General features: G+C 52.5%; 2 protein-coding genes and 2 long non-coding RNA genes across 5 annotated transcripts; 2 read left to right on the top strand and 2 right to left on the bottom strand.

Moving 5' to 3' along the window:
• The first annotated feature begins 163 nt into the window (after window positions 1–163).
• On the top strand, window positions 164–3,595 carry LOC108496931. Its single transcript, XR_001874648.1, has 3 exons — window positions 164–575; window positions 1,211–1,397; window positions 3,394–3,595. It is a non-coding gene; the product is annotated as an uncharacterized LOC108496931 (long non-coding RNA).
• On the bottom strand, window positions 587–10,657 carry ALDH2 (aldehyde dehydrogenase 2 family (mitochondrial)). The gene is made up of 13 exons (XM_017814109.1): window positions 10,473–10,657; window positions 9,291–9,395; window positions 7,858–7,998; window positions 7,546–7,625; window positions 6,944–7,055; window positions 6,003–6,131; window positions 5,402–5,515; window positions 4,897–4,999; window positions 4,049–4,233; window positions 3,549–3,713; window positions 2,744–2,901; window positions 1,455–1,569; window positions 587–1,163 (listed from the first exon to the last, which is right to left on the bottom strand). The coding sequence occupies exons 1-13, from the start codon at window positions 10,593–10,595 to the stop codon at window positions 1,131–1,133; spliced, it is 1,563 nt and encodes a 520-aa protein (XP_017669598.1). The 5' UTR covers window positions 10,596–10,657; the 3' UTR covers window positions 587–1,130.
• Window positions 10,658–12,924: 2,267 nt separating this feature from the next.
• ACAD10 (acyl-CoA dehydrogenase family member 10) lies at window positions 12,925–25,441 on the bottom strand. 2 transcript variants are annotated; one of them, XM_017814107.1, is made up of 15 exons: window positions 25,377–25,441; window positions 24,589–24,787; window positions 23,817–23,965; window positions 22,839–23,033; window positions 21,101–21,259; window positions 20,150–20,309; window positions 19,626–19,773; window positions 19,253–19,321; window positions 18,321–18,502; window positions 17,654–17,804; window positions 16,626–16,771; window positions 15,929–16,102; window positions 14,912–15,244; window positions 13,441–13,506; window positions 12,925–13,192 (listed from the first exon to the last, which is right to left on the bottom strand). In XM_017814107.1, the coding sequence occupies exons 2-15, from the start codon at window positions 24,746–24,748 to the stop codon at window positions 13,104–13,106; spliced, it is 2,181 nt and encodes a 726-aa protein (XP_017669596.1). In that variant the 5' UTR covers window positions 24,749–24,787; window positions 25,377–25,441; the 3' UTR covers window positions 12,925–13,103. The 2 variants fall into 2 exon arrangements, with proteins under 2 accessions (XP_017669596.1, XP_017669597.1); XM_017814108.1 differs by having other exon boundaries at window positions 13,441–13,502.
• On the top strand, window positions 18,409–22,741 carry LOC108496932. The gene is made up of 3 exons (XR_001874649.1): window positions 18,409–19,328; window positions 22,152–22,312; window positions 22,541–22,741. It is a non-coding gene; the product is annotated as an uncharacterized LOC108496932 (long non-coding RNA).
• Window positions 25,442–25,445: the final 4 nt, after the last annotated feature.

Below are 25,445 nucleotides of genomic sequence, written 5' to 3'. Positions count from 1 at the left end.
GTCTCGCGAGATCTCGTGGGACCGGCGGTGATCGAGGGTAAAGCTGCTCGTCGGGTCCCGAGATGAGAGATATCGCGAGATCTCAGCGCGCCTGCCAGTCTGAGGGGCCGGGCAGCGCGAAGTCTCGCGAGATCGCTAGGCTCCGCCGCTGTGAGGGGAATGGAGGCTCCTCGGGTCGTGAGGGGCCGAGGGCGCCAAGTCTCGCGACATCTGAGCGCACCTGCTGGTCTGAGGAGCCGGGCGCAGCGTAGTCTCGCGAGATCTCCGGCAACGGCCGCCCGTGCGGCCCTGAGGGGGAACAGCGCGAAGGAGGCTCCGGACCTGCCCTGCGCCCTCCGTGTCCCCTCACAGTCCCCCTACCCCTCGTGACCACACCATGGAGGTGTCTCCCAGCGCCCTCAGTGAGGCTCAGGCCCCCCTCACATTCCCCGGTACTCAAGTAGCTGTGCCCGCCTTGCAGGTGTAGGAGTTCCTTTAAGGCAGCACAAGGACAGCGGGAAAGGCAGAAAGGCAGTGAAAACCCTCAAAAACCGCTTGCTGAGGCCGGGATTTGTGTGCACAAACCTCCAGCAAAGGTAGGGTTGGCTGCACTGAGACAGGAATGTTTATTGGGAGTGGATACAAAGAGCAGGAAGGAACAAGAAAACACTTTCACCTCACAGATTTCACTCCCTGCTCAGGTACACACCGAGTTCAGTCTGCTCACACAAGAGGGACATACATAGTTTATAGGGCAAGGGTATAGAACCAGCTCTGTAAGCCAACAAAGAATTGTTACTTTATATAAACCCTCCTAGACTAAACAAGCAGTTCAATGATTTCTTAGGGGAAAAAAAATATCAGATACAGATGGAAAGATCACACCCATCTCATGTGGGTGATTGTACCCAAAATAACCCATCTTGTGTTAGTGCTCAACTCGCTGTATTTGGTATTTTAAAAAGATAAAGCCAAGTAATGTGTTTTTTTTAACAAAAGCTCCTTCAAACACCTTCTAAAAAAAAATCTCTCAATGCGGGGTTACGTTATTTTTGCACCTAAATTTTGTGTGTTTAGAGGTTTTGCTGCTTTTTGTCTCATGAAGCTGCAGAAGTGTTTCCAAATTCTTGGAGAGGCTGCTGTCCTTTCCTTTAGGAGTTTTTCTGTGGAATTTTGATTGTCACCTAGAAGAAAAAAAGAAGAAAAAGTCACAAGTGATTCTTTTTTTGAGACTGTTCGGGGGTGGTCACTGGAGAGGCAGCAGGAGAGAACCAGAGGACAGGGAGAGGTCTGGAGACTGGGAAGGCTCAGGGAGAGGGGGAGTCTCCAGGTCTGGGTCACAGTTCTGCTCCAATTTGCTCTCAAGCACCAGAAGGAAGAATTGCAGCTCTCAGCCCAGCCCACACCAACAGGCACAGGTACAGCTTGGAGCTCCAGCAGAGGGTTGGGGATGCCTTGGGCACAGGGATACTCACATTTTTCACCTCCACATAGGCATCCAGCCCATATTCCCCCAGCTCTCGCCCGTTCCCAGAGGCCTTGTAGCCCCCAAAGGGGGCCTGGGCACCAAACACGTTGTAGCAGTTGATCCTGGAATGGAAACCAAGGGTTAAACACCTGGAGCTCAGGAATTCTTCATGGAAGAGCCCTTTGGCAGCACATGGACAGCTGACCTGTTTGCAACAGAGGAAGGGGGAAGTTTCTCTGCAGGATTTGTGTATTTGCCAGTTCTCTCTGGCAACAGAATTAATTCTGAAATCTTATCACACAGAACATCATGGAGTCTGTTACCATCTCTCATTGTCCCAGTGCTGCCCTCACCCCCCTCAGAGCTCACGTACCAGAAGCACCCGCTCGTTCCCTCAGTAGCAATTAAAACAAAGTAAAAACTAAAGACAGTGAGATCCTGGATCTCCAAAATCTTGTGCTAGAGCAGGAAACTGGTGTTGTAGTGCCGGCTTTGGCACAGGCTCAGGACAGAGCAGAACATCCTCTGCAGCAGCCACGTCCCTGCCCAGTGATCCCATCACTGCTGGCACTCAGAGCCTGCAGCACTGGATTGCTTCTGCCCCATCCCATTCCTTAATTCACAGTGGGAGTATGGAAACTTAATATAAATCATAGAATCATGGAATGGTTTGGGTTGGGAGGGACCTTAAAGCTCATCCAGATCTATCTGCTGCCATGGGCAGGGACACCTTCCACTATCCCAGGTTGCTCCAAGCCCCATCCAACCTGGCCTTGGACGCTTCCAGGGATGGGGCAGCCACAGCTTCTCTGGGAATTCCATCCCAGCCTGTCACCACCCTCACAGGGAAGAATTCCTTCCCAATATCCCATCTAACCCTGCCCTCTGGCAGTGGGAAGCCATTCCCCCTTGTCCTGTCCCTGCAGCCCTTTGTCCAAAGTCCCTCTCCAGCTCTCGGAGCCCCTTTAGGCACTGGAAGGGGCTCTCAGGTCTCCCTGGAGCCTTCTCCTCTCCAGGCTGAACAATCCCACCTCTCTCAGCCTGGCTCCAGAGCAGGGGGGCTCCAGCCTAAATATACTTCCAACCTAAATATATATATATGTATGTATTATCTATATATATAAAAAATTTTACCAACAGTTACCATCACAGCTGAAGTCTGACAGGACATTCAGCGAAGTACATGTAAAATTGGATCCAAAGGAGGGACAGGCTATCAAAGAATGAGCCCAGTGAGCCCTGACAGCACACAGGGAAGCTTCCCAGCAGCTCTGGGAGGAGGCAGAGGGAGCTCACCAGACTGTGCCAGCCCGCAGGCTCTGGGACACATAGCTGGCCTTGTCCAGGTCCCTGGTGAACACGGCGGCTGCCAGCCCATACTTGGAATCATTTGCTCTCTCAATGACCTCCTCGATGGTTTTGAACTTCAGGATCTGCATGACCGGCCCAAAGATCTGCAACATCCAAACAGAGCAGGTGGAAATCTCTGTGGAGGTAGATAAGCAGACACCTCCTGACTGCAACCTCAGTCTTTCTGGGTCTGTGCACAGCACCTACGTTCTGCTTTTTATCCTACAGGTCCAGACCTTTCATATGGCAAATGAGGAAAATCAGGCACCTTTAGAGGGAAATAACAAATACTGGTTATTTTCCTTCCACATTTATTGCCTCAGGTACATTCAATCTCCCTCTGGACAAGTCCAAAGTATGAATCATTACCAATCTAACAATTTGCTTTGTGTCAATACTTGTATTTGACTAGAAACACGTGTTCCTGATCTCAACATTTAAACCAAACCAAACCAAACCAAACAAACATGAAAAAATACTTTACCAACATCAAAGACTTAGAAACTTGGGGTCATGTGGGTGATGTGGGAGCTGTGTATGGGTGTAAGAAGTCACACAAGACATGAAATTCAAATGTCACTTCCCCTATTCTGCAGGCCCCAGGATGTAATCGGGAGGGAAGATAATTCTAGGAAGAGTTTCACAGCTCATGAACACCCAGTGCCTGTAAACCTGTGGGGTTTTTGCATCAGAGGGGGCAAAGTGACCGCGAGTGAGAAGGGGAGGGCCAGGGAGGTGCTGCAGGACTCACCTCCTCCCTGGCAATGGTCATGTTGTCCTGCACGTTCCCAAAGACCGTGGGCTGGATGAAGTAGCCCCTGTCGGCAGCGGCGTTGCCACCACACAGCAGTTTGGCCCCCTCACGCTTCCCAGAGCTGATGTAACCCAGGATCTTCTTGAACTGCTCTTCATCCACCTGTGAGCCATGAGGACACACATCAGCTCCACCTCCACTGGGGGGAAAGGAGATTCTGCCCCCACCTGCTGTGCTCCAGCAGTTCCCAATCCAACAGAGTGCCCAAGCCAGCTTCAAAGGGAGCATTTTTAAATGCCAGTGTCAAGTGGAGGTTGTGGAATCATCAGAATGGTTAATTAACCTTTCCCCCTGCACAAGCAAGGAGATCATGGGACAGTTCAAAGGAGGTTAATCAAGAGACTGAAGGCTAATTCCATTCTAATCTAGTGACACACTATGGCTCAGGACTGGGACTATTCCATGAGGTAACAGCTGAGGGCATTTCCTGCTCTTACCTGAGGCCCCTGCTCAGTTTTAAAGTCGAAGGGGTTTCCGACCACCCTGGCCTTGGCCTTCTCAACACTCCTCTCCACAAACTCATTGTAAATGTCCTCCTGGACGTACGTGCGGGACCCGGCACAGCAGCACTGCCCTTGGTTGAAGAACAGGGCAAAGTGGGCTTGATCCACTGCCCAGTCCACTAAGAGTGGGGAGAGGAGAGAAAACAAATCAGCAAATAAACCCAACCAAAGTCAGAAGATGACTTCTTTAGAACAACTATCACAGAGACTGATGGGGGTACAACGTCCTGTCACTTGGCAGCATTTTCCATGCTTTGGTGTGGCAGAGGTTACATACATATTTCATTCATATGAGGGTCTGTTAAGGCACCCCATACTAGACAAAAATACCTAATCTGAGGCAGATTACAGCCCTAATTTGAATTTGTCAGGTATTTATTAAGGACAAATTTTTTTAGATCCAGAAGAATTTCCTCCCTCGCTGCCATATTAAAGCACATTTCTTGGTTCATCAAGACCAAAAATGAGACAGTATGCAAGGGAGGAGGGAACCAGGGCTTCTTAAGTGTAGGGAAGAGTGGTGTGCTCCAAGAGAAACAGAAATTAAACCAAAAATGGAGCAAAGATCAGGGGAAGATACTGAAACAACAGGTTGTTGACAACTGAACTTCACAGCACTGGGAAAAAAAAGTGGGATTGGAGCAGTGCTGATACTCTGGGTGAAACCAGCCCAGGGGAGTCAGGGCTGGACAGCAGAGGTTTCCTTTCCTTTCCCCTCCAGCTCTTCCTGCAGAAAGTCAAGGTAAAAGGCACAGATCAAACTTTACACAGAAGGGACTCACTGTCTGCATCGGACATGATGATATTGGGGCTCTTCCCTCCAAGCTCCAGGGTCACCCTCTTCAGGTTACTCTCTGCTGCAGCTTTCTGGATCAGGTGCCCAACCTGCAGGAGAGCAGAGCAGGGGCTGGAATTAACTCCTCCATCAGCAAAGCCTGGCAGGGCACTGGGTTTACACCTCAGTCAGCACTTCAGTAATAATCCCCTCATTGTCAGGGGAGCATTGTAAGGCTGCCCAGTTTCACCTCCAGTAAGAAGCACCTTAAGGGAAACAATGGGAAATATTCTAAAGAACAAAATAAGAATAAAAGAGTCTTACGTCATGCAAAAATAAATGTCACACCCTGGAATCAGCTGTAGTTTTTAAAATGAGATGTAGAAGGCAAAGCACCTCCAGTATTTTATACAGAAAAGGCAAACACCTCCAGTGTTTTATACAGCAACGGTGTTCCAGCAGTGAGATATTCCCTGCATCCCAAGGGCTGGAAGGTTGAGGTGCTCCCTTACCTCTGTGGAGCCAGTGAAAGCCACTTTATCAATGTCCATGTGGGAGGAGATGGCAGCCCCTGCCGTGGGCCCATAGCCAGGGATGATGTTCACCACTCCTGGTGGGAATCCAGCCTGACAATTCCCAGGAGACAGCAATGTTATTCCTCTTACAAATCAAGGACTTCACCTCCACCCCTCTGTTAGTGACCCTCAGTCAGCCTCCCACCAGGAACAGAGCATTTCCACTTCACTTTCACTTTGGGAAATTAAAATTGGTTTGGAGTTTTAGTGCTCAGTTTGCAATGACCAGGACAACTCCTCTCCCCACCCACATCCCAAGCACAGTTTGGATCTATACACACACACACACACACACATATATATGTTCACTTCCTAATCACCCTGGAGTTCATTATTTAAGTGAACCTCAAAGAGTCCTTCCCTAATCTACATACAGATTTATAAGTACAAAAGGGGTTGTGTTTTTTGCTGAATCAATGCTAAGAGACCCAAGACAATCCAGCCTCTCTGCAGAGCAGCCCCTCCCTGTTCCTGTCACATCGCAGTGTGGATCTCTCCCCACTCCAGCAGGGGATGGAAGCCTGGCCTTGGCACTCACCTCTTTGATCAGACTGGCCACATAGAGGCCACTCAGGGGGGTTTGCTCAGCCAGCTTCATCACCACCACGTTCCCAGTGGCCAGGGCAGGCCCCAGTTTCCAGGCTTGCATCAACAGTGGGAAGTTCCACTGAAAAACAAGGAGGGATTTGCTGGTCTGAACTGGAAAGTTTCTGATTATTCAGTAAGTACCCAGTGAGCTTCATTCAAATCAGCACCTGTGGAAGCAGTCCTGGATCTTCCCAGAGCTGCTCTCCAATCTTTGCCTCCTTTTCAAGCACTGCAGGAAAACTGTACTCCAAAGTGTGAGCTGTAAAACCCCAGCTTTTTCGAGGAATAATTTTTACCTTAGCCATTAAATGTTCTTTTGAGGCATTTTGAAACAGAGCCTGTTTGTAATGACCAGGCAGCACATGCAGACCAAGGAGGTGTTTATGTGCAGCTCTTGCTCAGTGCAAGTATGAAGAACATGCAAATACAGCACACAAAAATCAGACCCTGGCTGTTCCCACAGAGAGGTAACACTATCCATGGCTCCTTGTACAAATGTGTTTGCCACTTGTTGTTGACAAACTACCCTGTTACTGAAATAACATCACACACAGAACAGCTGATTTTTGCCCTCGAGCTCTATTGCCTCATCACATGAAATTTTGGATTTGATTCTAGGTAGTAGTTTAAACTTAATTGTGGTTCTGAGCTAGGTAACTGCTATAAAGGGGGTTAAATCCTTTTTAAAATTTTTTTTTAGGCAGCAGATACAAAGTAAATGTTACTCAGAGCCCATGAAAACAACTCCCAGAGTGAAGGAAGAGCCCTCCCAGCTGGTGCAAGCAGAGCTTTGTTTACCACAGAGAGGAAGCAGTGGTGCAGCAACAGATAGTAACTTGGTAACACTGAATTCTTGAAATGCTGCAGGAACTACTGTTACATTTTACTTACTGGGATTATCTGGCCACAAACTCCCACTGGCTCGTGTCTCGTGTAGCAGAAGAAGTCTCCGTCCAACGGGATGGTTTTCCCATGGAATTTATCTGACCAGCCTGCACAATATCTGGAGACAATAATGTTTTGGTCACTGAATTTAAAACAACCAGTCATTACAAAATAACAAGTGTCCTGTCAACAGAAAACAAGAGCAACTTCCTCCAGCTATTTGCTTCCTTCCCATTTTCAGTCACTTCCTAAAACACACCCCAATGCAAATATTTCCCAAAAAGGGGATGTTAAGGGTGGCCAGTAAATGCAAATATTTGTGTCTTCCACTTTTGCCACCACTTTGCACAGCATAGGTTCTGTCATTCTTGTGCTGTTAATGGATCACCACCATTAGTGTGAGACCTGTGTATAACATGAGACAACCTTTGGAAAGCCCCATGAATTACAGTAAAAGGTCAACCCAAGGTGTCTAACACTCTGCTATGGGCCAGATGAAACCACCAGTCAGCTCCAGACCCCACAGCCCCTGAATGGGAGGGACCTGGTCCTGCCCCTGCAGAGGTTTGTTTGCCATGGGCCAGCTGTGGCTGTCACCTCACACCCACCTGAGACACTTGACCACCATGTCCAGATCCACCAGGTAGGAGATGGCGTAGGGTTTGCCGTTGTCCAGAGTCTCCAGAGCCTGCGAAAGACAACAGCGGGTGAGGGGGGAAACTCAAGTGTACAGTTTGACTCAGTTTGTAATTTGCAGTCTGGATCTGTCCTGCATGTTGGCCTTTTGCTTCCAGCTTCCCAAAAGTACCTCCTCACCCTTCACAGCCCCGTCCCAGCCTGAGCTGTGGGTGAAGCCCCTGGGACACACAGTGGACACCAACTCCCGTGGGCAGAGCTGGGTCACGGAGCACAACACTCACCGCCAGGTAGGCCCGGTCCCGCTCGATCAGGTCGGCGAGGCGGTGCAGCAGCTTCCCCCGCTGGGAAGCATCCATCCTCCTCCAGGGAGAGCCCAGCTGGAACGCTGCCTTGGCTGCCTTCACCGCCTTATCCACATCTGCCTGCAGAGGAGGCCAGGAAGAGGGTGAGAGAGGAATAACCAGCCCACACTCTCTCTCTCTCAAAATCCACTCTCCAGGAGAAAACAACCCCTAGCCAGAGTGGCTGCTTGTGCCAGGCTTTTTGGGGACAAGAACCTGCAGCTTTGGCAGCTGCCCCACTGCCAGACACCATCAGCACATGGGCCACAGCCCCTGGGTTTGCCTCCTGTGACCACCAGCCCGGGCAGCACTGCAGCAGCACAGCCTCAGCACAAACACTGCACTGGAGCCCACACAGCTTTCCCAGCCAGTCTGTATCCATGGGGAAGAGGGAACAGGATTGGTAGTGCAGCAGAGGGTGCAACAGCTGTGCAGCCACCACCTCCACCCTCACTCACGCTGTTAGTTCAACTACAGGGAGTGCAAACATCATCAAGTTATTTCTGCAGTGTCACCTGCTGAGTTAATATTTGCATCCTAGAACCAGGCATGGAAAAAGCTCTGGAAGTGTTCTTTTGACACTCTTCAGGATTCAGTCTAGAGGAGTTTTTCCTTGATCAGAGATCTCTGATCCATCATTTTGTCCTGTCAGGCACTAATTGGTTTCTGGTTGGTTCTCTGTCCTGGCTTGCTGGAACGGTCTCGCCAGGACAAGCCAGGCTGCCACGGAGAACAAACAACAAAGGGTTTCCCTCACTCACCCCTCCCTTGGGGAACTCAAACAAAAACAAGTTTCCAGACTGTAGGAAGAACCCAAAATTGCTGGAAAACACCATCTCAGCTCTGCAACAAACTCTTAGCAGGGCCTTGCATAATGCAGGGGATGATTATGTGACTATTCCCCACCAGTTCTTTTTTTAATTTTTTAATTTCCTAGGGCTGGGATTGGTCTCCCACTGCAGCAGAAAGAGGCTGTGAGGGGAATCCTGACCTTCTGTGTCCTCTATCACAGTGACTCTGTGTCACATTGCCAGCACAGCACCCACAGGACCACAGAGGTGTCTGCCTTCATCCCTGCCCGTCCCAACAACCTCTGCCCAGGACTGCTCCCAAACCTCCCAACTCTGGCTCTGCTGCACACCACATCTGTTCCTCTCTGCCCTTCCCAGTCCCAGCTTGGTGCTGGGAAGGGCAAATCCAGGTTCTGTTGAGAGCAGCAGTCAAGGAAGAACACAAGCAGCACTTGACGAGGTATTTGCATACAGAGCCCTTGTGGAGCTGCCCAGGTGAGAGGGGAGGTGGTGCTTTCCTCTGCAGTCCCCCTGGACCTGCTCACACAGAAAACAAACCCGTCTCACCCAAACCACACTCACCTTATCGCCCTCAGCCACCTGGCAGATGACTTCCCCTGTGGCTGGGTTGATGGTGGGGAAGGTTTTCTTGCTGACAGCATCGTGCCATTCGTTATTTATGAAAATCTGCAAAGGAAAAGCCAAGCAGAGCTGAGGCTTCGAGCCAGAGCCCAGTGAAGTCTGGGGGAACTTTGTTTGATGGCAGCTGAGGAGGCTTTAATTAAAAGGGCTTAACTTGACTTGTGTGGGCTCCAAACCTGCACCACTATGAAGGAGATATTTTAGCCTAAAAGCACACAACAAAAGACACAGCCTCGAGTAAATCAAAGAAATCACAGCTCAGCAAACAGCACGAGAATTGGAAGCAGTTCTCATCTTGGGAAAATTTGGAAGGCCTGGAAGCCTGGCTGGAGGTGTGCAGGGATACTGGGAAACTCAGGAGACTGAGCAGTGGGAAAATGCTTTAGGCACAGACATACAGTCATTCGATTTTGTACAGAGCACTAGAGTTTTTGCAGCATTTCTTACAGTCTTAGGGGTCTTTTCCAACTTAAATGATTCTATTATTTCCCAGATTAACTGATTTTAGGCTCCCGTGCACTGTTCTGAAACGGAACCAGGTGCCAACAACAGCTTTTCACCAATTCTTTCTTTCTTTCTTTCAAAGGGTGAATTTGTTTTTCCAGGTCCAAAACAGGAGCGCGAGTGCAAAGATCGCGGAGATCGCCCAGAGCTCGCCGAGCATTCGGCCAATCACCGCCAGCCTGGCCACAGCGATCGGGGAGGAGTGGAATTCCTTGGGAGAGGAATGCTGCCTTCCCAGCACCCCGCACAGGTGATCCCACAGCGTTTGCTCTGGAACAAGGGTCTGATCTCTGCAAATAACCAGCACCCAGTCAGGCACCTTCCCCTCCTCATTCCCATTCCCAGAGTTTCCTCCTTTTCCCGATGCTGAGCCCACCGGGAGATGGGGACAGAGCCCGATGGTGGCGGGACACACACTCTGAGCCCCACAGGGCACCCAGGGACCTTTTCCAGTGGGATTTTCCCGCAGCACAAGGTTTCGGGGGCAAATCTCCGGGGGCTCCAGCGCTCCCAGCGTTCCACCGGGATGTCCCAGGCCCGTACGCGGACAGGGCAGCCTCGGACCCGGCGGCCCAGCCCGGGTGAGCCGGAACCAGCGCGGCCCCAGCACGACCCTACCTTGTTGAAGGCGATGTCGGGGCGCGGGTTGGGCGCCGGGATGGGGGAGGCGGCGGCGGCAGAGAAGGGCGCCCGGAGCTGGGCCGGGCAGAGCCGGGAGCTGCGCACCAGCGCCCGCAACATGCTGAGCTGAGCCGAGCTGAGCTGGACCGGGCCAGGCCGGACCCGGCTCCTCGGGGCGGCCCCGCCCCGCCCCGCCCACCTCGGCACGGCTCGGCCCACGGGGCTGGGTCCCGCACGGCTCGGCTCGGTGCTGCCTAGAACTGACTTGGCGTGATTTGGTTCGGATGGAATCGTCTCGATCCAGCTCGGTGCGGGCAGCGCAGTTTGGCTCAGCTCGGCTCAGCACGGTCCCGTTTGGATCAGTTTAGCGTGCCTCAGCAGGACTCAGGTGGGCTCAGCAGGGCTCAGCACCGTTCGGGTCAGTTCAGCCCAGCTCAGTTCGGTTCAAATGAGGCTTGGTTTGGTGCACCGGGGATGCCTCATCAGCGTCCAGCAGCCACACTGCCCCTGTCCCTGCCACTGTCCCTGCCCAGGGAACTTAGTGCAGGAAACAATTAGGAAAAAGGCAGAGAAAAAATCCAAAAACATCTCCCTTGTGCTGGTTACTTTTGTGGGAAAGTGCTGTGATGAGGGAAAAGTTGGGAACCTGGACCGTGAATGTGCCACCACTACCATGGAGAAGGGAATCCAAAAGAGAAGCTCCTGTGTGTCTGGCAGTGGGACAAAACCACTCAAGTGCTTTCACAACAGGGACATTACTCAGTGCATACAAAGGAGAGGCTTTGTAAAATCACTTCCAACAATGGCTCAAGGCCTTTTTTTCTTGTTTGCTTAAGATGCCTTGTGCAACTTCAGGCTCCCAAGTGCAGGTTCACGTGCAGGGAACAGGGGTGTGCTCACGTTATCATCACCATCACTAAGGAAGCCACAGACCAAAAACATCAAGAGTTTTTAACCTCCCAAAGAAACCTGTGGTATTACCCTGTGTCTGACTGCACTTTTTTGGCTTCTTCAGTGAGGGGTCTCTGAAAGGTCACAGGGATGGCTCTGGTTTATAAAAGGCGCCACAAAAATTGCAGGATACGTCAGTTCAGATATAGTTTCCCCCAGTGTCCTGGAAGACCCAGGGTGCTGAAAGTCTTGCTGGAGGTTCCTGCATCTGCAGTTCTCCAGGCATTTCCCTCGGGAGGGGAATCTCAGCCCTGCTGTTCAGGGAGGAACCACAAAGCCCAGGCAAAATGCCTGCCCAAGGTTATCCAGCAGGACTCAGATTAGGCTGTGTGTATCCTGGATCAGCTGAAAAGAAATCCTCTTGGGCAGGATCTCCTCTCTCATCCCTGTCCCCCTGTATCCCCTGAAGGGTGACCAATTCCCTTCACCACTCCAGACAGCAGGTTGTGGGCAGCCCTTTAGGAGATGGCACTTGCAAGGACAACTTGTTCCAACACGTTCTCCATGCTGTTACAGACCTGTGTGTTAAACCACTGTGGGAGACGCCAGACAGACCTGTTTTACCTGCAGAGATGTGCCTGTGTCTCCCAGAGGGAGCAGGTCAGGCTGTGTTTCCACAGGGCACGTCACAGAGCTGAGCTCCAGCTCAGGGCTAAGCCCCCATGTGTGTCCTGCTGATCCCGTGGTGGAAAATGGATGACATTGAACGCTAGCCCTGTGTTAATGCTCCTCTTGAGCCCCTTTCCTTCCCTGGGGCTTGGCAGACAGACCCAGCAGCACTAACCCACCTCGATGGCAGACCCAGGTCTGAGCCCTGCAGGGGCTGCGATTGAGCCTGAAAGATGGGATGGTGGGAGGTGCAGAAGCCAAGTGCCTGCTCGGAAACCATCCCAAGTACCTGGGCTGGGAAGATTCAGGCTCAGATACAGGCTCCCTCCTTCTTCCACAGCAGAGCCAAGTGCCTGAGGTTGAGGTGGAATTTCACCCCAGAGCCTGGGAGACTCCAAAGCTCAGGTTACCAGCTTCCCCAAACTCCACGATCCTGGTGTTGGGCAGCCAGCATGGCCACCCTAGGGCTCCTTGAAGTGCCCCTTGTGTCCCTGAGAGCAGGGATGTGGTGCCACCCATGGCAGGTGGATGTGGCCTTGTGAAAGTGGGCTGTGAGGCTGTGCCCACACTGGAGGAGCTGGAGAATCCAAAGAACTGTGCCCATCACTTTAATATTGAACTAATACCACACACAAAGAACCTGGAATTACCATGATTGTTCCCACAGTTCTCCCCTTGCTCTGACCTCCCTGAAGTACTGAAATCCCCCATTGATCTAGACTGCATCTTCCATGATCCCTGAAGAAACCCACTGCAGTCACGGGACAACGGAGTCCTCCCAGTTCCAGGGGCCAGGCACTGTCTCAGCTCCAAAGTCTCCCCTGAATCCAGAGTCCTTGAGGTCATTCCTGATCAACTCTCCCTGCTGTGGGGCTGACTCTCTGCAGCCTCATGGTCCAAGGATGGATTTTGCCCCATATTGAGCTGGGCAATAAAGACACTGAGCACAGATAACAACAAACAGCACTGGAATTGGGAAGCTCACAGGCTGCCCTTAGCACAAGGGCCTCTCCTGTGCCAGAGTGGATGGTTTAGTTTTCCATCTGAGGCTCCAAAGGACTGTGACCCTCATGGGACCCTCAGCCAGACGTGGAGCTCAGGTCCAAGGGAAGCACCAGGCTGGGATCTGCACTGTGGAGACGTTCTGCTCCAGAGACCTGTGGGAGAGTGAGATCAGAGCCCAGTTGGGCACAGAAAGGGCTGCAGGACCAGGGCAGGATGGCAGGGAGTGCCCTGGGAACACAGTGCTGGGGAAACATCCTCCTGGGAGCCCCATAGGACAAATCACCCCTCATGCTCACAGGCCCCATGCTGCAGTGGGGTGGAGGAGGCCCTAGGAGGGAGGGGAGTCCCTGTGTTGTTTTTTTTGAGTCAGGGAAGGCTCAAGCATTAGGTGTCTGCTCACCTGGCTGCCCTGATCCATGGCCTGTACAGCCACCAGAGCCTCTGCTTTGGTCCTGGCACGCTCTGCCTGGGGGAAGAGTATTATTATTATTATTAAGACACATTAGGTGGTCTGGTGACCCTGATGTCCCTCTGATAGCCAGTCTGAGGGAGAAACTGAACTCCTCTGGACAGGATCTCCTTGGAGAACTGTGGCGACAGGCAACCTTTGGGACCAGCAGGGAAGGTCTGCTGGCTCCTGGTGTGGGATGGGGCGGGATCAGCTGAGATCCTGCCCTGTTCAGCCAGGAGTGCCTCAGCCAAGGGCTGCAAGCTCCCAGGAGTAAACCCGTCCCAGCAGTGCCAGCTAGCACAGAGCAGCCTTGTCCGTGCCCTTGGCCCTTGCCCAGCCCAGGAGCACTGTGGCAATTCCAGGCCAGGAATATTTGGCTGTTTAGCCCTTCTCTGCATTATCTTTCTGCTGCAGGCAGCAAAACTCCTCCCCTGACTTTCACAACACACTTCCACAGCAAAGGTTGGCAGTGCAGGGACGATGCCAAGGGAAAGAGCAGTGGGATGGATGGGGAGATGGCAGGGATGAGGGGGCTCCGTGGTCCCACACACAAGGAGCAGTGTCTCCACAAGCCCCAGGCATGGAGTAGAGAGAGTGTGACTGTTCTGATGTTTGGCAAAAATGAGCGTTTCTAAGAAGGGTGAGGAGATCTGCTCATCCCAGCACTCCCAAATTCCCCAGAACTGCTGCTTCCCTGCCCTTCCCACCTTCCCAGCAGATCAGCTGCTAAGCACCCTGAAACGCTGGGGTTTGCTGGTTTCTGACAGAGCACAAGGAAATGTTTTGGAAGGGCAGAACAACAGATGGGATGTTTTTGGCAGCTAAAAGGCAGTTAAATAACCCACTAGAATTTGATAAAGCCACTAGAATAGTTGAGAGTATAATCTCAGCGGCAGCCCAAGGGTGGGGATGTTTGCTTTGGTTCACACTGAATGAGAGTTGTGGAGGTACAAGCAGCTCCCTGACCTTCTGAGGGACCTCCCAGGGAAGCACCAGAGGGACACTATGAAGGGAATTAGCTCACTCTTTCCCACACAGAGTCAGCAGCCGAGGCCTCCCTGATCAGGGAGAGGGAACGAGCAGCCATCTCCTCCCTGGACTGGCAGGTTGGAAAGCCCAAGCCCAGCCAAGCTCTGGACACACCATCAGCACTGATGGCAGGACTTGGTGGAGCAGCACCAGTAATTACAGCTGGGCTGGCATTAATCTGCTCCTGTTAGAAGGGAGTTCCAGCTTCTGAAATCACTGTTTCCCAGGATATGAACTCTGTTACAGCCATGGGAACCCAGCCTCCTTTTCTCCAAGCCACTGGATTCTGTGAGTGCCAAATGTCTGATGTGATTAGGAGAGCAAGGGCAGAGGCCACAGTCCCCACCCTGGGGCAAGTGCAGCAGAGCAGCTCCAGGGGGGAAGATCTCACCTGCAGTTCTGGCACAGCACGTGGAGTCCAACTGGGCTGGGAACTCAGAAAGCCTCACTGTATTTTCCAGCTTGCAGTGAAGATCCTGGGCCATCCCCAACAGGCTGATGGGAGGAATGACCAGGGGAACCTTGGGCACAGGACATGGCCAAGTGCTGTAACTCCTGCTGGGAAATGGCCCTCGCCCGGCCCAGGTGCTGGAATGTCGTGCGAGCAGCTTTGTGGGGGGGAGGCTCTCAAACACACGGAATCCTTCCTTTATGGCAAACTCCCAAGCCAGCTCAGCCACAAACTCTGCATCCTGAGGGCTGCTGTCACCTGGGGCTGGGCTGCCTGGGGACAAGAGAGCAGAACTTGTTTCAAAGAGCCATTTCTTATGTAGTCACATCCCAAACAGCACCATGTGCCCTCGTCTGGGCCAGCTCACAAAACCCTCTCAAAGGGATGTGAAAATAACATCCCATTTTTCTCTGCTAAGGGCTCCAAGGCCAGAATTGATGTGTGCAGATGAACAGCACGAGAGTTCCCACCACCTCCCTGTTCCCGAGTCCTTGGAGGAGGCTGGTGCTGAGTTTGAAGGTCTGAGAGCTCCACCTGTAGGACACGGCTTTGAGCTCTCAACTGTGAAAGAGGAGACCTCACAGCAACCTCTGATGCACACAAACAGGAGCAGACTGTGCTGGAGCAGAGAGGCAGCCCTGTGCTTTGCAGGACACTATTCCCATCCCTCTGGAACACACATCACTGGATGGCTGCTTCCCGGTCGCTCATCAGAGAAACAAGATTTTTTATTCTGAGCCCTCATTTCCCACAAGAGCTCTGTGCTGGAAGCACAAGAGTGCCAGACATGCCACACTTTGCTGCAGCACTTGGAATTTCAGAGTTCTCGGGATTCCCAGCCCGGAGTGCCCAAACCCTGCTGCTCTGACCTCCCTGGCTCAGAGAGGGAGCTCTCCCCAGAGCTGTGCTGTGCCTGTGCCCTGTGCAGGGCAGAGCTGCCCTGGCTGGGCTCCTCACCTGCCGCACAGCGCTGGTGCCGCCCCTGCAGCGCCACGGCCAGGCGGAAAAAGGCAAAGGCCATGTAGAAATTCCAGTTCTCCGGGAGCTCCACTCCCATGTGGCCGCAGTACATCTGGGAATACTCCTCTGCCGTGGGAACTCCCAGCTGCCTCAAATCACACTTCCTCAAGCCTGGAAGGTGTGAAGGGGTGACAGTGAGTCAGCTGACAGTGAGGAGCTCACAGCTCCCTAGGGATGCAATGAGACCTGTAGCAGAGCCAGGCAGCTTCCATGGAGGCACCTGCACCCATCCAGGACCTGCACTGGGGCTGGCTCCATACAGAACTCTGGGGTTGGACACCAGCCCGTGCAGGTGAAGTGCACATAGGGCAGTTCTCTTGGTGAGGGTGAGACTGTGAAAGCTGTGACTGACAGAGACTCCTTCTCAATGATGGAAGAATTTTCCTCTCAGTTTAACCCTAAATTACTCCTTTTAACAAGTGTATAATTGTGGACAAACTGTTCCTGGTGTGGTTCGCAGCTTTCCCACCCAAAAGAGTTGCCCAGTTTCAGAGCTGAAGCGAGAGGGCAAGCAATGCAAACCCAGAGCCCTTTGCAGCGAGCCCAGGTGCCAGCTGAGCTCCCGGGGCACAGCTAATCTGTTCTGAGCTCTGTTCCTCTCTCTGTGTCACACTGGCTTTGCCCCTCTCTGTACCTCTCCGAGCACTAAAGTGAGGTGGCAGGAAGTAGGCCATGCAGCTATTCGCCAAATCAGAGAAGGGATCTCCTAGAGCTGCAAACTTCCAGCCAAGGACAGCAAGGACTTCTGGCCTGTCTGGATGAAAGACCAGGTGGTCCATCCTGTATCAGAGGGAAAAAGAGATCAGAAAAGTCTCCAGAGGGGGGAAAAAATCCCAATGCTCAGCAGCAGTAGGTGCTTTCCAGTGTTCTTCACTCTCTTCAAAAATTGCCAAGTCCTTTGGGAGGCTGCACAAGTAGAACATTAAATTTCTACAAGCAGAGGATGGAGGTTACTCAGTAGTGAACTCCCTGGTTAATGATGAAATGAATTGTGCTTTGGAGAATGAAACCAAGTTAGTCAGAGCCTCAGATCATCAGCAGATGTTACAGGACAGGCTAATCATAAACTGAAGCACACAAGTTACTGTCCAGGGGATGCTCTGGTCACTTTAAAGGCACACAGCCACTGCAGACCCTGCTCTGCCATGGGCTGTAGCCCCAGGAGAGGACAGGACTCCCATAGGGAGCAGCCACGGTGGGCAGCCACCCTTTCAGGGGCAAAGAGCTCCTGCAGCCTTGAGGGAAGGAGCCTTGGGCCAGACCTGGCACACGCCTCCAATGCAGGCCTATAGCCCTGGCGGGGCCCAGCCAGAGGCTGGCAGCACAGAGGCATCACTCAGCACCCCTCCCCTCTGCCCCAGCCACCCCACTCCATGACTGCACCTGCAACACTGGCAGGATTTGCCACCCAAACTCTTTCAGCACCAAATGCCATTAGCAAGAAGCACCAGGGCTGATTTCTGGGTATTGCAGAAACAGCTGATGATCCTCCAGTGTTACACCAGTGTTTGCAGCAGTTGGGTGAAGAAACTCCCGATCTCATTCCCTGGGGAATGCTGAACCTGACCCAAGCCCAGCTTTTGGACTGCTCTAAAGCTGTTTGTGTGTCACTTTACACTCCCTGTCCCTCTCTCCTGCTTGGGATGTGCTCCAGGGCAGTACCTGAAATCACCATGTACCAGTGTCGTCTTCTGAGACTCTGGAAAATGCAGAGGCAGCCACTGGATGAGTCTCTCCATCGCTGGGATAACGTGAGTTTCCACAGCTCGGTACTGCTTTGTCCAGGTCTCAACTTGCTGCTGAATGTAATTACCTGGAACAGGGAAAAGGGACTGGCACAAAGAGGCTTCAAAAGGGATGCAGAAAAAGTCCAACAGCCAAGCAGAACTCAGTCCAGCACCCTGAGTTTAACTGCAATTTTCAGGGGTCTTGTACATTGTTAATTGGGCACTGGATTTAATATTCTGGTGGAAATAATCTGATCCTGGACAAATCTGATCACCACCAGATCCAGGAAGCTGAGCTGGCTCTGCTGAGGCACTGGAGGAGCTGAGGAGGTTTGGTCAGAGATGGCAGCAAGCAAGTTCCTCCTGCAAATAAGTTACTCCATAGTGCAGCTTGTGTTCATGGCAGGAAGCTCTGGGAACTCCTCACAGGAAACACTGACTGGAGGATCTAAACAGCTCTCCAAACCCTCCCACCACACCTGGAGATGCAGACACTGGGCTGCCCTTTCCCTTTCCCCACTGCCCCCAGTTTGGCCCATCCAGCCTATCCCTTGAAATGCTGACACACAGGAGGAGATGGAGGATCCCTGGTGTCCTCTCACCGTGCTCCCTGAGGTCCTGCAGCCTGGCTGCCCTGAGGTCCACGCCGTGGATCCTGGCGAGGACGTGGCTCATGGCGCGGTACCGGGCCTGGCGCTGGTGGGGTGGCAGCGCCGGCAGGGACACGTCGCAGTGGACATGGCCAGGGCAGAGCTCCATCACGTAGAAAGGTGAGCCAAGGGTGCTGGGGAAGCAAGGGGGGGACTGATGGGACTGAGTTCATCCTGCTACTGCCACCCCTCAAAGCTCACCCACCCCCTGAACATGGACAGGGGAAGAGCAGCCTCAGCAGCACCTGAGCACTCACCTGAGCCCCGCCCGGGCTGGTGTGTGGTGGCACAGGGCTGTGCCATGATCAGCCTTGGTCCCTCCAGCCCCTGGAAGCTGAGCTTGGAGGCTCCAGCAGCAGCCCTTTCCCTGCCTCCCTGCAGTGGGTGTGGAGCTGAGCTGTCAGGCTGCGCACAAACACCAGGAATGCTGGACACACATTTAACTGCAGTGCAGAGACTGTTCCTGCAGCCAGCAGAGATCTGAGCTGCCTGCAGGCTATGAGGGGTGTCCTGGTCACAGATTTGCTGCTGTCATGGCTGTCTGAGGTCTGGCAGTTTGAAAAAACCCCTCTTCATTGCAAACCTGAGCACACTGAGTCAGCAGGAAGCCCTACAACATTGTTTTATAACTGCTTTTCAGAGGGAGCATTTTGATTAATTGCTAAAACAGGACACACCTAAACCAAGCCAAATAAAAGTGTTTCTGTCCTTTGAACCTCTAGAGGCTCCTCCAGCCCCAGACATGGCAAATGCTAACTACACCAATGCACTCTGTGAACTCTGGCTCCTTCTCTCCTCTCCTCGTGTTTGGGGGAATCTGGGTGCAGTCGTCAAGCACAGAGCAAAAGCTGGGATCAGGAACAGGATCCCAGGGCCAGGATTACCTGCTGTCCTCGCAGAGAGCAAGTACAGTGGGAACAGGAACACCAGCCTCAGAGAGAGCCTTCAGGAGCCTGCCAGGTGAGTCAGAGAGCTGGGTCAGCACAGGGAGGCAGGAGGGAATCAATACTGGAACACATCCTTGTAGGCACACACACATCAGAGTCCTGTGCTCAGTGTTAAATACACTACAATAACACGGTTGGGGTGGGTGAAAGAAGAGCACCCAAGCACCCAGATCCCAAGTCCTGGGATTTGTCCAACACTCTGAAAAACAAGGGGAGATCACAAATGATCCCTCCTAAAAGTCCTGCAGCTCTGTTGCTGAGCACACCTTGCAGCAGGACCCCTCCCATGTGAGGCATGGCTGCCTCTCACCTGTATTCCCTTGGGACAGCAGGGCCTGAGGGACTGGGGCTGTCAGGAGGCTCTTTCTCCTTCTTCAGCACCAGCAAACGATCCCCAAACTTGACCAAAAAGCTCTGGGTGGACTCTCCGTGGTCAAACTGCCGTAACTCCAGAGGGCCTGAGAGTTGGGAGCAGAGGGTCAGCACCTCTCTAGGTTTTACAGCCCCTTCCTGCACCTGGGTCTGAGATCCCACTCTGTATCCCAAACCCCTGGGAGTAGATCATAGATGGCTTACAGGACAAGAATATCCCTGGCATCTTTTTGGCAACTTGTGCTCAAACCCCACCCCCCCCAAAATGAGGACGTCCTAAAATGCTGTTTCCCATTTCTGGGAAACAGTGATGGATCACTGAAAGCTGGATGCCTGTACTGTTTGAAGATTAAGAGCCTTTCATTAATATGACTTTTCAATCCACCTGTCGTATGATGGAAAAAGCCAATGGCTCCAGAATATCCAGGTTTTCCAACTGAAGGGCCAAACCCACTGTGATACCTGTTGGGTGGGCACCCAGAACATTTTCAAGGTACTTTTGCAGTTGATCCTTTGGGATTTCCATTCCTGGTCCCACTGAGCGAGTATAGGGGACAAACCCTCGCAAAGGAAATCCCAGATGGGTTTCCAGCTCTTTGAGTGCTGCCTCTGGATCATCGACCTGAAAGCAGGAGGGAGAGAGAAACACTGGTGGAGGATAAAATTTCCTGGGAAAGAAAGAGCCCTGCACAGTTGTGATGCATTTATCTGTGAGTCCAATGGCACTGATCCACTGACAGCAATTCATGGGTCATTCCCTGATTCACTGACACACAGGAATGCACATATCATTCCCTGCCAACGTGGAGCTTCCCGCCTTGGTCTCTGTCCTGGACATGTACCTGTGATGGTGGCATAGGCACTGTGAGCCTGGGATAAGAGCTGGAATTCCCTGTGTGCAGTCCAGGGGAGCAGAGTTCATTCTTCCCACCAGTCCCACTCTTGTCCTTCCCCCAGTGGTCCCTCCACTGAAGTAAAACCCCCCGTGCTCACTGTCTCCAAAGCCTGGGGGCAACCTGTCAGTCCCAGCTGACACATCCCTGAGGCCTCAGAGCTTCCAGGAATTCATTACATAAGGCTTATTTTCTCCCATCAGGTGGATGTGGTTGGCTCAGCTGTAGGGTTGGGGCTGTTTCTCCCATAGGGAACTGAGGAACAGAAAGGAGAAGCGACTTCTCCAAGGTTCCACTGGCTGTAGGGTTTGGAGCTGGGAATGAAACAGAGCAGTGCAGACTCTGCCAGTAATTCCTACTTTAACCCCGCCACATCCTGCAGGAACGAGGACAGGATGGAACAAAAGGCTTGGCAAGATGAGTCAGGTACTGCCACTGAAAATATGGAGCCGTTGAAGCCAAACAGCTTCTGGACTCCAAATCCATCCCCAAATCCCGCCCTGGATGAGTTGCTTTGTACCTTCACTGTTTTCATGCCAAGCTGGGCTGCTGCCTCCAGGTTGTGGCTGCTGCTGTCGAGGACAATGGATTCCTGGGGCTGGACACCCAAGCGCTCCAGGCACAGCCTGTAAATCCCGGGATCTGGCCAGCGAATTCCTTCCTGATGGGATTCAACCACCTACAGCAACAACAAATGGATTATGGATGAGCCTGCTGGGACCACAGAGAGCTGTGCAGTGTTGGGAATGGAGATGGGATGGTGGGAAATGGAGGTGGGTGGGTGGGAAAGAGACTGACAGTCTAATTAACATGAGGGATAAAGGACACGGAACAAGGGCCTGCAGCTGGATGGGACGTGATTCCAGTGACTGTGTGGGTGCCAACTGCCTTGGCTGCGGCTCTTCAGCTCAAATCAGCTGAACAGGATCAGCCAGTCCTTGGATGGAAGATATCCAACGAGATGTCCCCATGTGGGAGACTCACTGGGTATCCCAGGCCAATTGCTAAATGGTGTCCAAGGAAGCCTTGGATGGCAGGACCTTCCAGCTCTGGAAAAGTGTCCTGACCAATGCACCCACCAACCACCCCAAACCAACCCTGACAGCAGCTGAAGTGTTGACCACAACCATCCACCCAAATCCGGATCAAAAAAGTGTTGAGTCAGTCTCTGAACCCTCATGACGACCATGAGCAATCCAAGCACTGTTTCCTCCCTGCTTTGATAACATTCCAGGAATAAATATTAATCCACTGGATGGATATAAAACCAACAGTAATGGAAATCCACATTCAATTATTTTTTCCCCACTAATTGCTGTTGCCTGCTGTTCCAAAGCACCACACACATGTGGACTGTGACGTGGAGGGGTTATTGAAGTGCTTTGAAACACCCTGTGGTGACAATCACACAGACATCCCACCAGAGCATCACCCACTGCACCAGTGTCACCAGGAACACACAGAAAGCTGAGCCAATAATGGCATAATGTTGACAAGATGACTTTAAACAGTCCCAGGTTTTAAATGCATTAATATGACTCTTCCTTGCATATTTTGTTGTCTCAATCAAGGTTATAAAACAAGCTTTAAACTCCTGAAATTCAAAGATTTGAGCGGGGCACACAAAAAAAGCAAATTTTCTGTCATGCTGAGCCAAGTCCTCGTGTGCAAATGATGCCACTGGAACCAGCCTTGAGTTTCATAGAGAATCTTCTGTGTCATCTCTGCAAAGGTGAGGTGTGTTGGGAAGGAGGGCTCTGCTGGGAGAGGGGTCTGTGCTGGGAGAGGGGTCTCTTCCTGCTCCTCAGCTCACACAGATTGGCATGTTGGGGTACTGGGGTTTTTGTAGTGTAGGGGATGTTTTGCAATTCTTTGAAGAGTCCTTACTCTTTCAAAGTTTTTTTGTTTAAAGCAGGCAGGGGCACTGGGTAATAACATTTATTTTTGTATGCTGTTCCAGCTTCCAAATCCTGTATTGAAATCACTGCCTGTGCCTGTTACACAGAGACTGTGGTTGTGTGGTTGTGTGGGCACTCTGATTTTCCAGAGTCACTCAGCCCCGCTCTAGGGCCCAGTTCCTCCAGTGAATGATGCCAGGAAAGGTTTTCCCAGGCTCTTACACTGCTCTCTATCTACCTACACATGCTGCTGGTGCTGTTCACTTGGTACCTGCATGGAAAGAATTCCAGTTTGAGACTGAGGAGCAGAGCCACATTTAGGATCCAGCAGAGCCACATTCAGGATCCATCCAGCCTTACCACGTCGAAGTGCCGTCGATCCAGGGCCAAGAACCTCCCTCCCTTCCCCAGGGATGAGCTGTTGCTGAGCAGAGCTGTCTTAAGCCCTTCTGCTCGGACACACTGAGCTGCTTCTGCCATTGTGGGGAGCTGTTTTATCATCTCAGCCCGGATTAAGTCCCAGAGAAAAGAGTCCACTGGAACACGGACATCTGCCTAAGAAACCAGAGAAACCCCAGGAATGATAATTAGCCATAAATGGGTTTTACACAGGGATGAAAATAAAAGTGGTTGGGTGGGTAGACTGCCTGATCACCTTATCTTGCTGTCCTACTTCCTCTGGCAGCAGGAGGCAGGCAGGGGATATCCCAGCTTTGCCCAAATAAACAAGTGTTCTCACATTACTGATTCTACAGAGGCAGCAGAGGAGATACAGGGCTGATTTTGGGAAAGGGAAATGCACTGGGACTGTGCCTGCCATGGGATCATGGGGCAGGGTAGGGTAGAGACAAACAGTGACTGGGGAGGAACCTGCAGTTCACACTGAGCTGTTTCAAAAGGACGTTATTCCAAGAGGATTCTTGCTCTGTGTCCCTGGGGCCGTGGTGGAGGAGCTTCTACTGATCTGAGAATCCTCCCTGGAGACTATGGTCTCCATCCCTCCTGTCCATGTATGAACTGACAGTCAAAGCCTCCCAGCTGCTTTCTGACTCTGATTTCTCACCTGGGCTGATCCAAGAGGTGTCTTGAAATCAGAAAGTTATGAAAGAAGCTGATGGAAATTAAAGGAAATTTATCTGCCTGCCCTGCTCAGGTATCAGGGTGATGGTGGCAGTCAAAATCTGCCCTGCTCACAGCAAGGCTTCCTAGATGGAAAATCCAGACCTTTCCAGCACAGGATTTCTCTTCCAAGCTCCTCCTTCCTCACTGAACCACCACAGCATTCCGTTTCCATGCAGCCAGAAAGCACAAGGAGAGGAGGAGGGGGGATTGGCTTACAATCTCAAAGCACTGCTGTCCCAATTCCTGCAGGAACTCCACAGCTGTCAGCTCTCCTCTGGAATACCTCCGGGAGGGACTGTTCTCCCCTCCAGACAGCAGGGCTTGCTGGATGGTGCCAGCTGGAATACAATTCTGGGCCTCCCAGTCTACAGGGTGAGAAGTGAAAAAGCCAGGGAAGAGCATGTAATGGCATCTTCAGAACTGGGAAATCAGCTTGGAACCCTCTGAGATGGATCCATGGCCCATGAGGATGGATGTGCTGGACTGGGGTGATGGACCCAGCACATAGGGAAGGGTTTGGGCATTCCAAGAACTGCAGCACCTCATCCCTGGTTTGGTGTGGTATCTTTGGAGGGTTCCTAAAGGTGCTCAAGGACTGCACCAACCTTGGGTGGTATCAGCTGGTGGCACTACAGGACAGTTTCGTTACCAGGTGGGTTCAGGCTGGGTACTGTCACCTCTACGACTTGTGATGGCACAACAGGTCCCATCCTCATCATCTGGGGTGTCTCATGAGAACCAGGGGAGGGTCAGGTTGGATTTCAGGAAAAGGTTCTCCCCCCAGAGGGTGGCTGAGCACTGAACAGGCTCCCCAGGGAATGGTCACGGCCTCAAGGCTGCCAGAGCTCCAGGAGTGTTTGGACAATGCTCTCAGGGACAGGGGGGGATTGTTGGGGTGTCTTGGGCAGGACCAGGGGGTGGACTGGATGATCCTTGGGGGTCCCTCCTAGCTGAGGACATCCATGAGCTCAGGACTGGGAGCACACACCTGTGGCTGTGCTGTGGGGGTCTGGGAGCAGGACCCCGCTCTCCTCAAAGATCACGGCCCTGTAATGGCTCCACCTGGACCCGTGGCACCAGATCAGCCCTCGCGGGAGCTGCTGGATCCTGACACGGAGCAGGGCATGGGCAGAGCTCCTCAGGAACATCCTGAGACACAAGGGGCTCCAGGGAAACTCAGAGCTGGCCTGGTCAGAGGAGAGAAAACAGGGCACAAATAGACAATTAGAGGGATGAATGTTTATTCATGGAATCGTTAGGACTGGAAGAGACATCCAAAATAAATCCAATCTCTGACCAAACCCCACTAGTCCCACTAATCCATATGGCAAATTGCCACCTCCACTCGTGTTTTGGACACTCCCAGGGATGGGGACTTGGGAACTCCACCCTGGGCAGCCACTGAGGTATTCATTAATCACGCACACTAATTGCTAATTAGCAACTGGAGCAGGTGGGACTCCCGGGGAGCAGGACAAAAGGAAGCGGCCTCAAGCTGTGCCAGAGGAGGTCCAGCTTGGACATCAGGTAGAATTTCCTCATGGAAAGGGTTGTCAGGCATTGGAAGGGGCTACCCAGGGAGGTGGTGGAGTCCCCATCCCTGGAGGTGTCCAAGGAACGCCTGGACGTGGCACTCAGTGCTCTGGTGACAAGATGGTGCTGGGTCCCAGGTCGGCCTCGATGCTCCCGGGGCTCTTTCCCACCCCAAATTCCCCGGAATTGTCCTCAGTCCCAGCCCCGCCGCCCCTCGGGCTCCCCCGTCTCGCGAGAACATACCCACCTCTCGCGAGACCCCCCGCGGCCGCTCAGCCCCCGCTGTCGCTCCGCCGGTGCCGGCGCGGCCCC

Source organism: Lepidothrix coronata, unplaced genomic scaffold (assembly GCF_001604755.1).
Source record: "Lepidothrix coronata isolate B3197 unplaced genomic scaffold, Lepidothrix_coronata-1.0 Scaffold44, whole genome shotgun sequence".
Taxonomy (NCBI): domain Eukaryota; kingdom Metazoa; phylum Chordata; class Aves; order Passeriformes; family Pipridae; genus Lepidothrix; species Lepidothrix coronata.
Note: the sequence above shows the minus strand (reverse complement) of the source record. Positions and strands in the feature narration are given on the sequence as shown.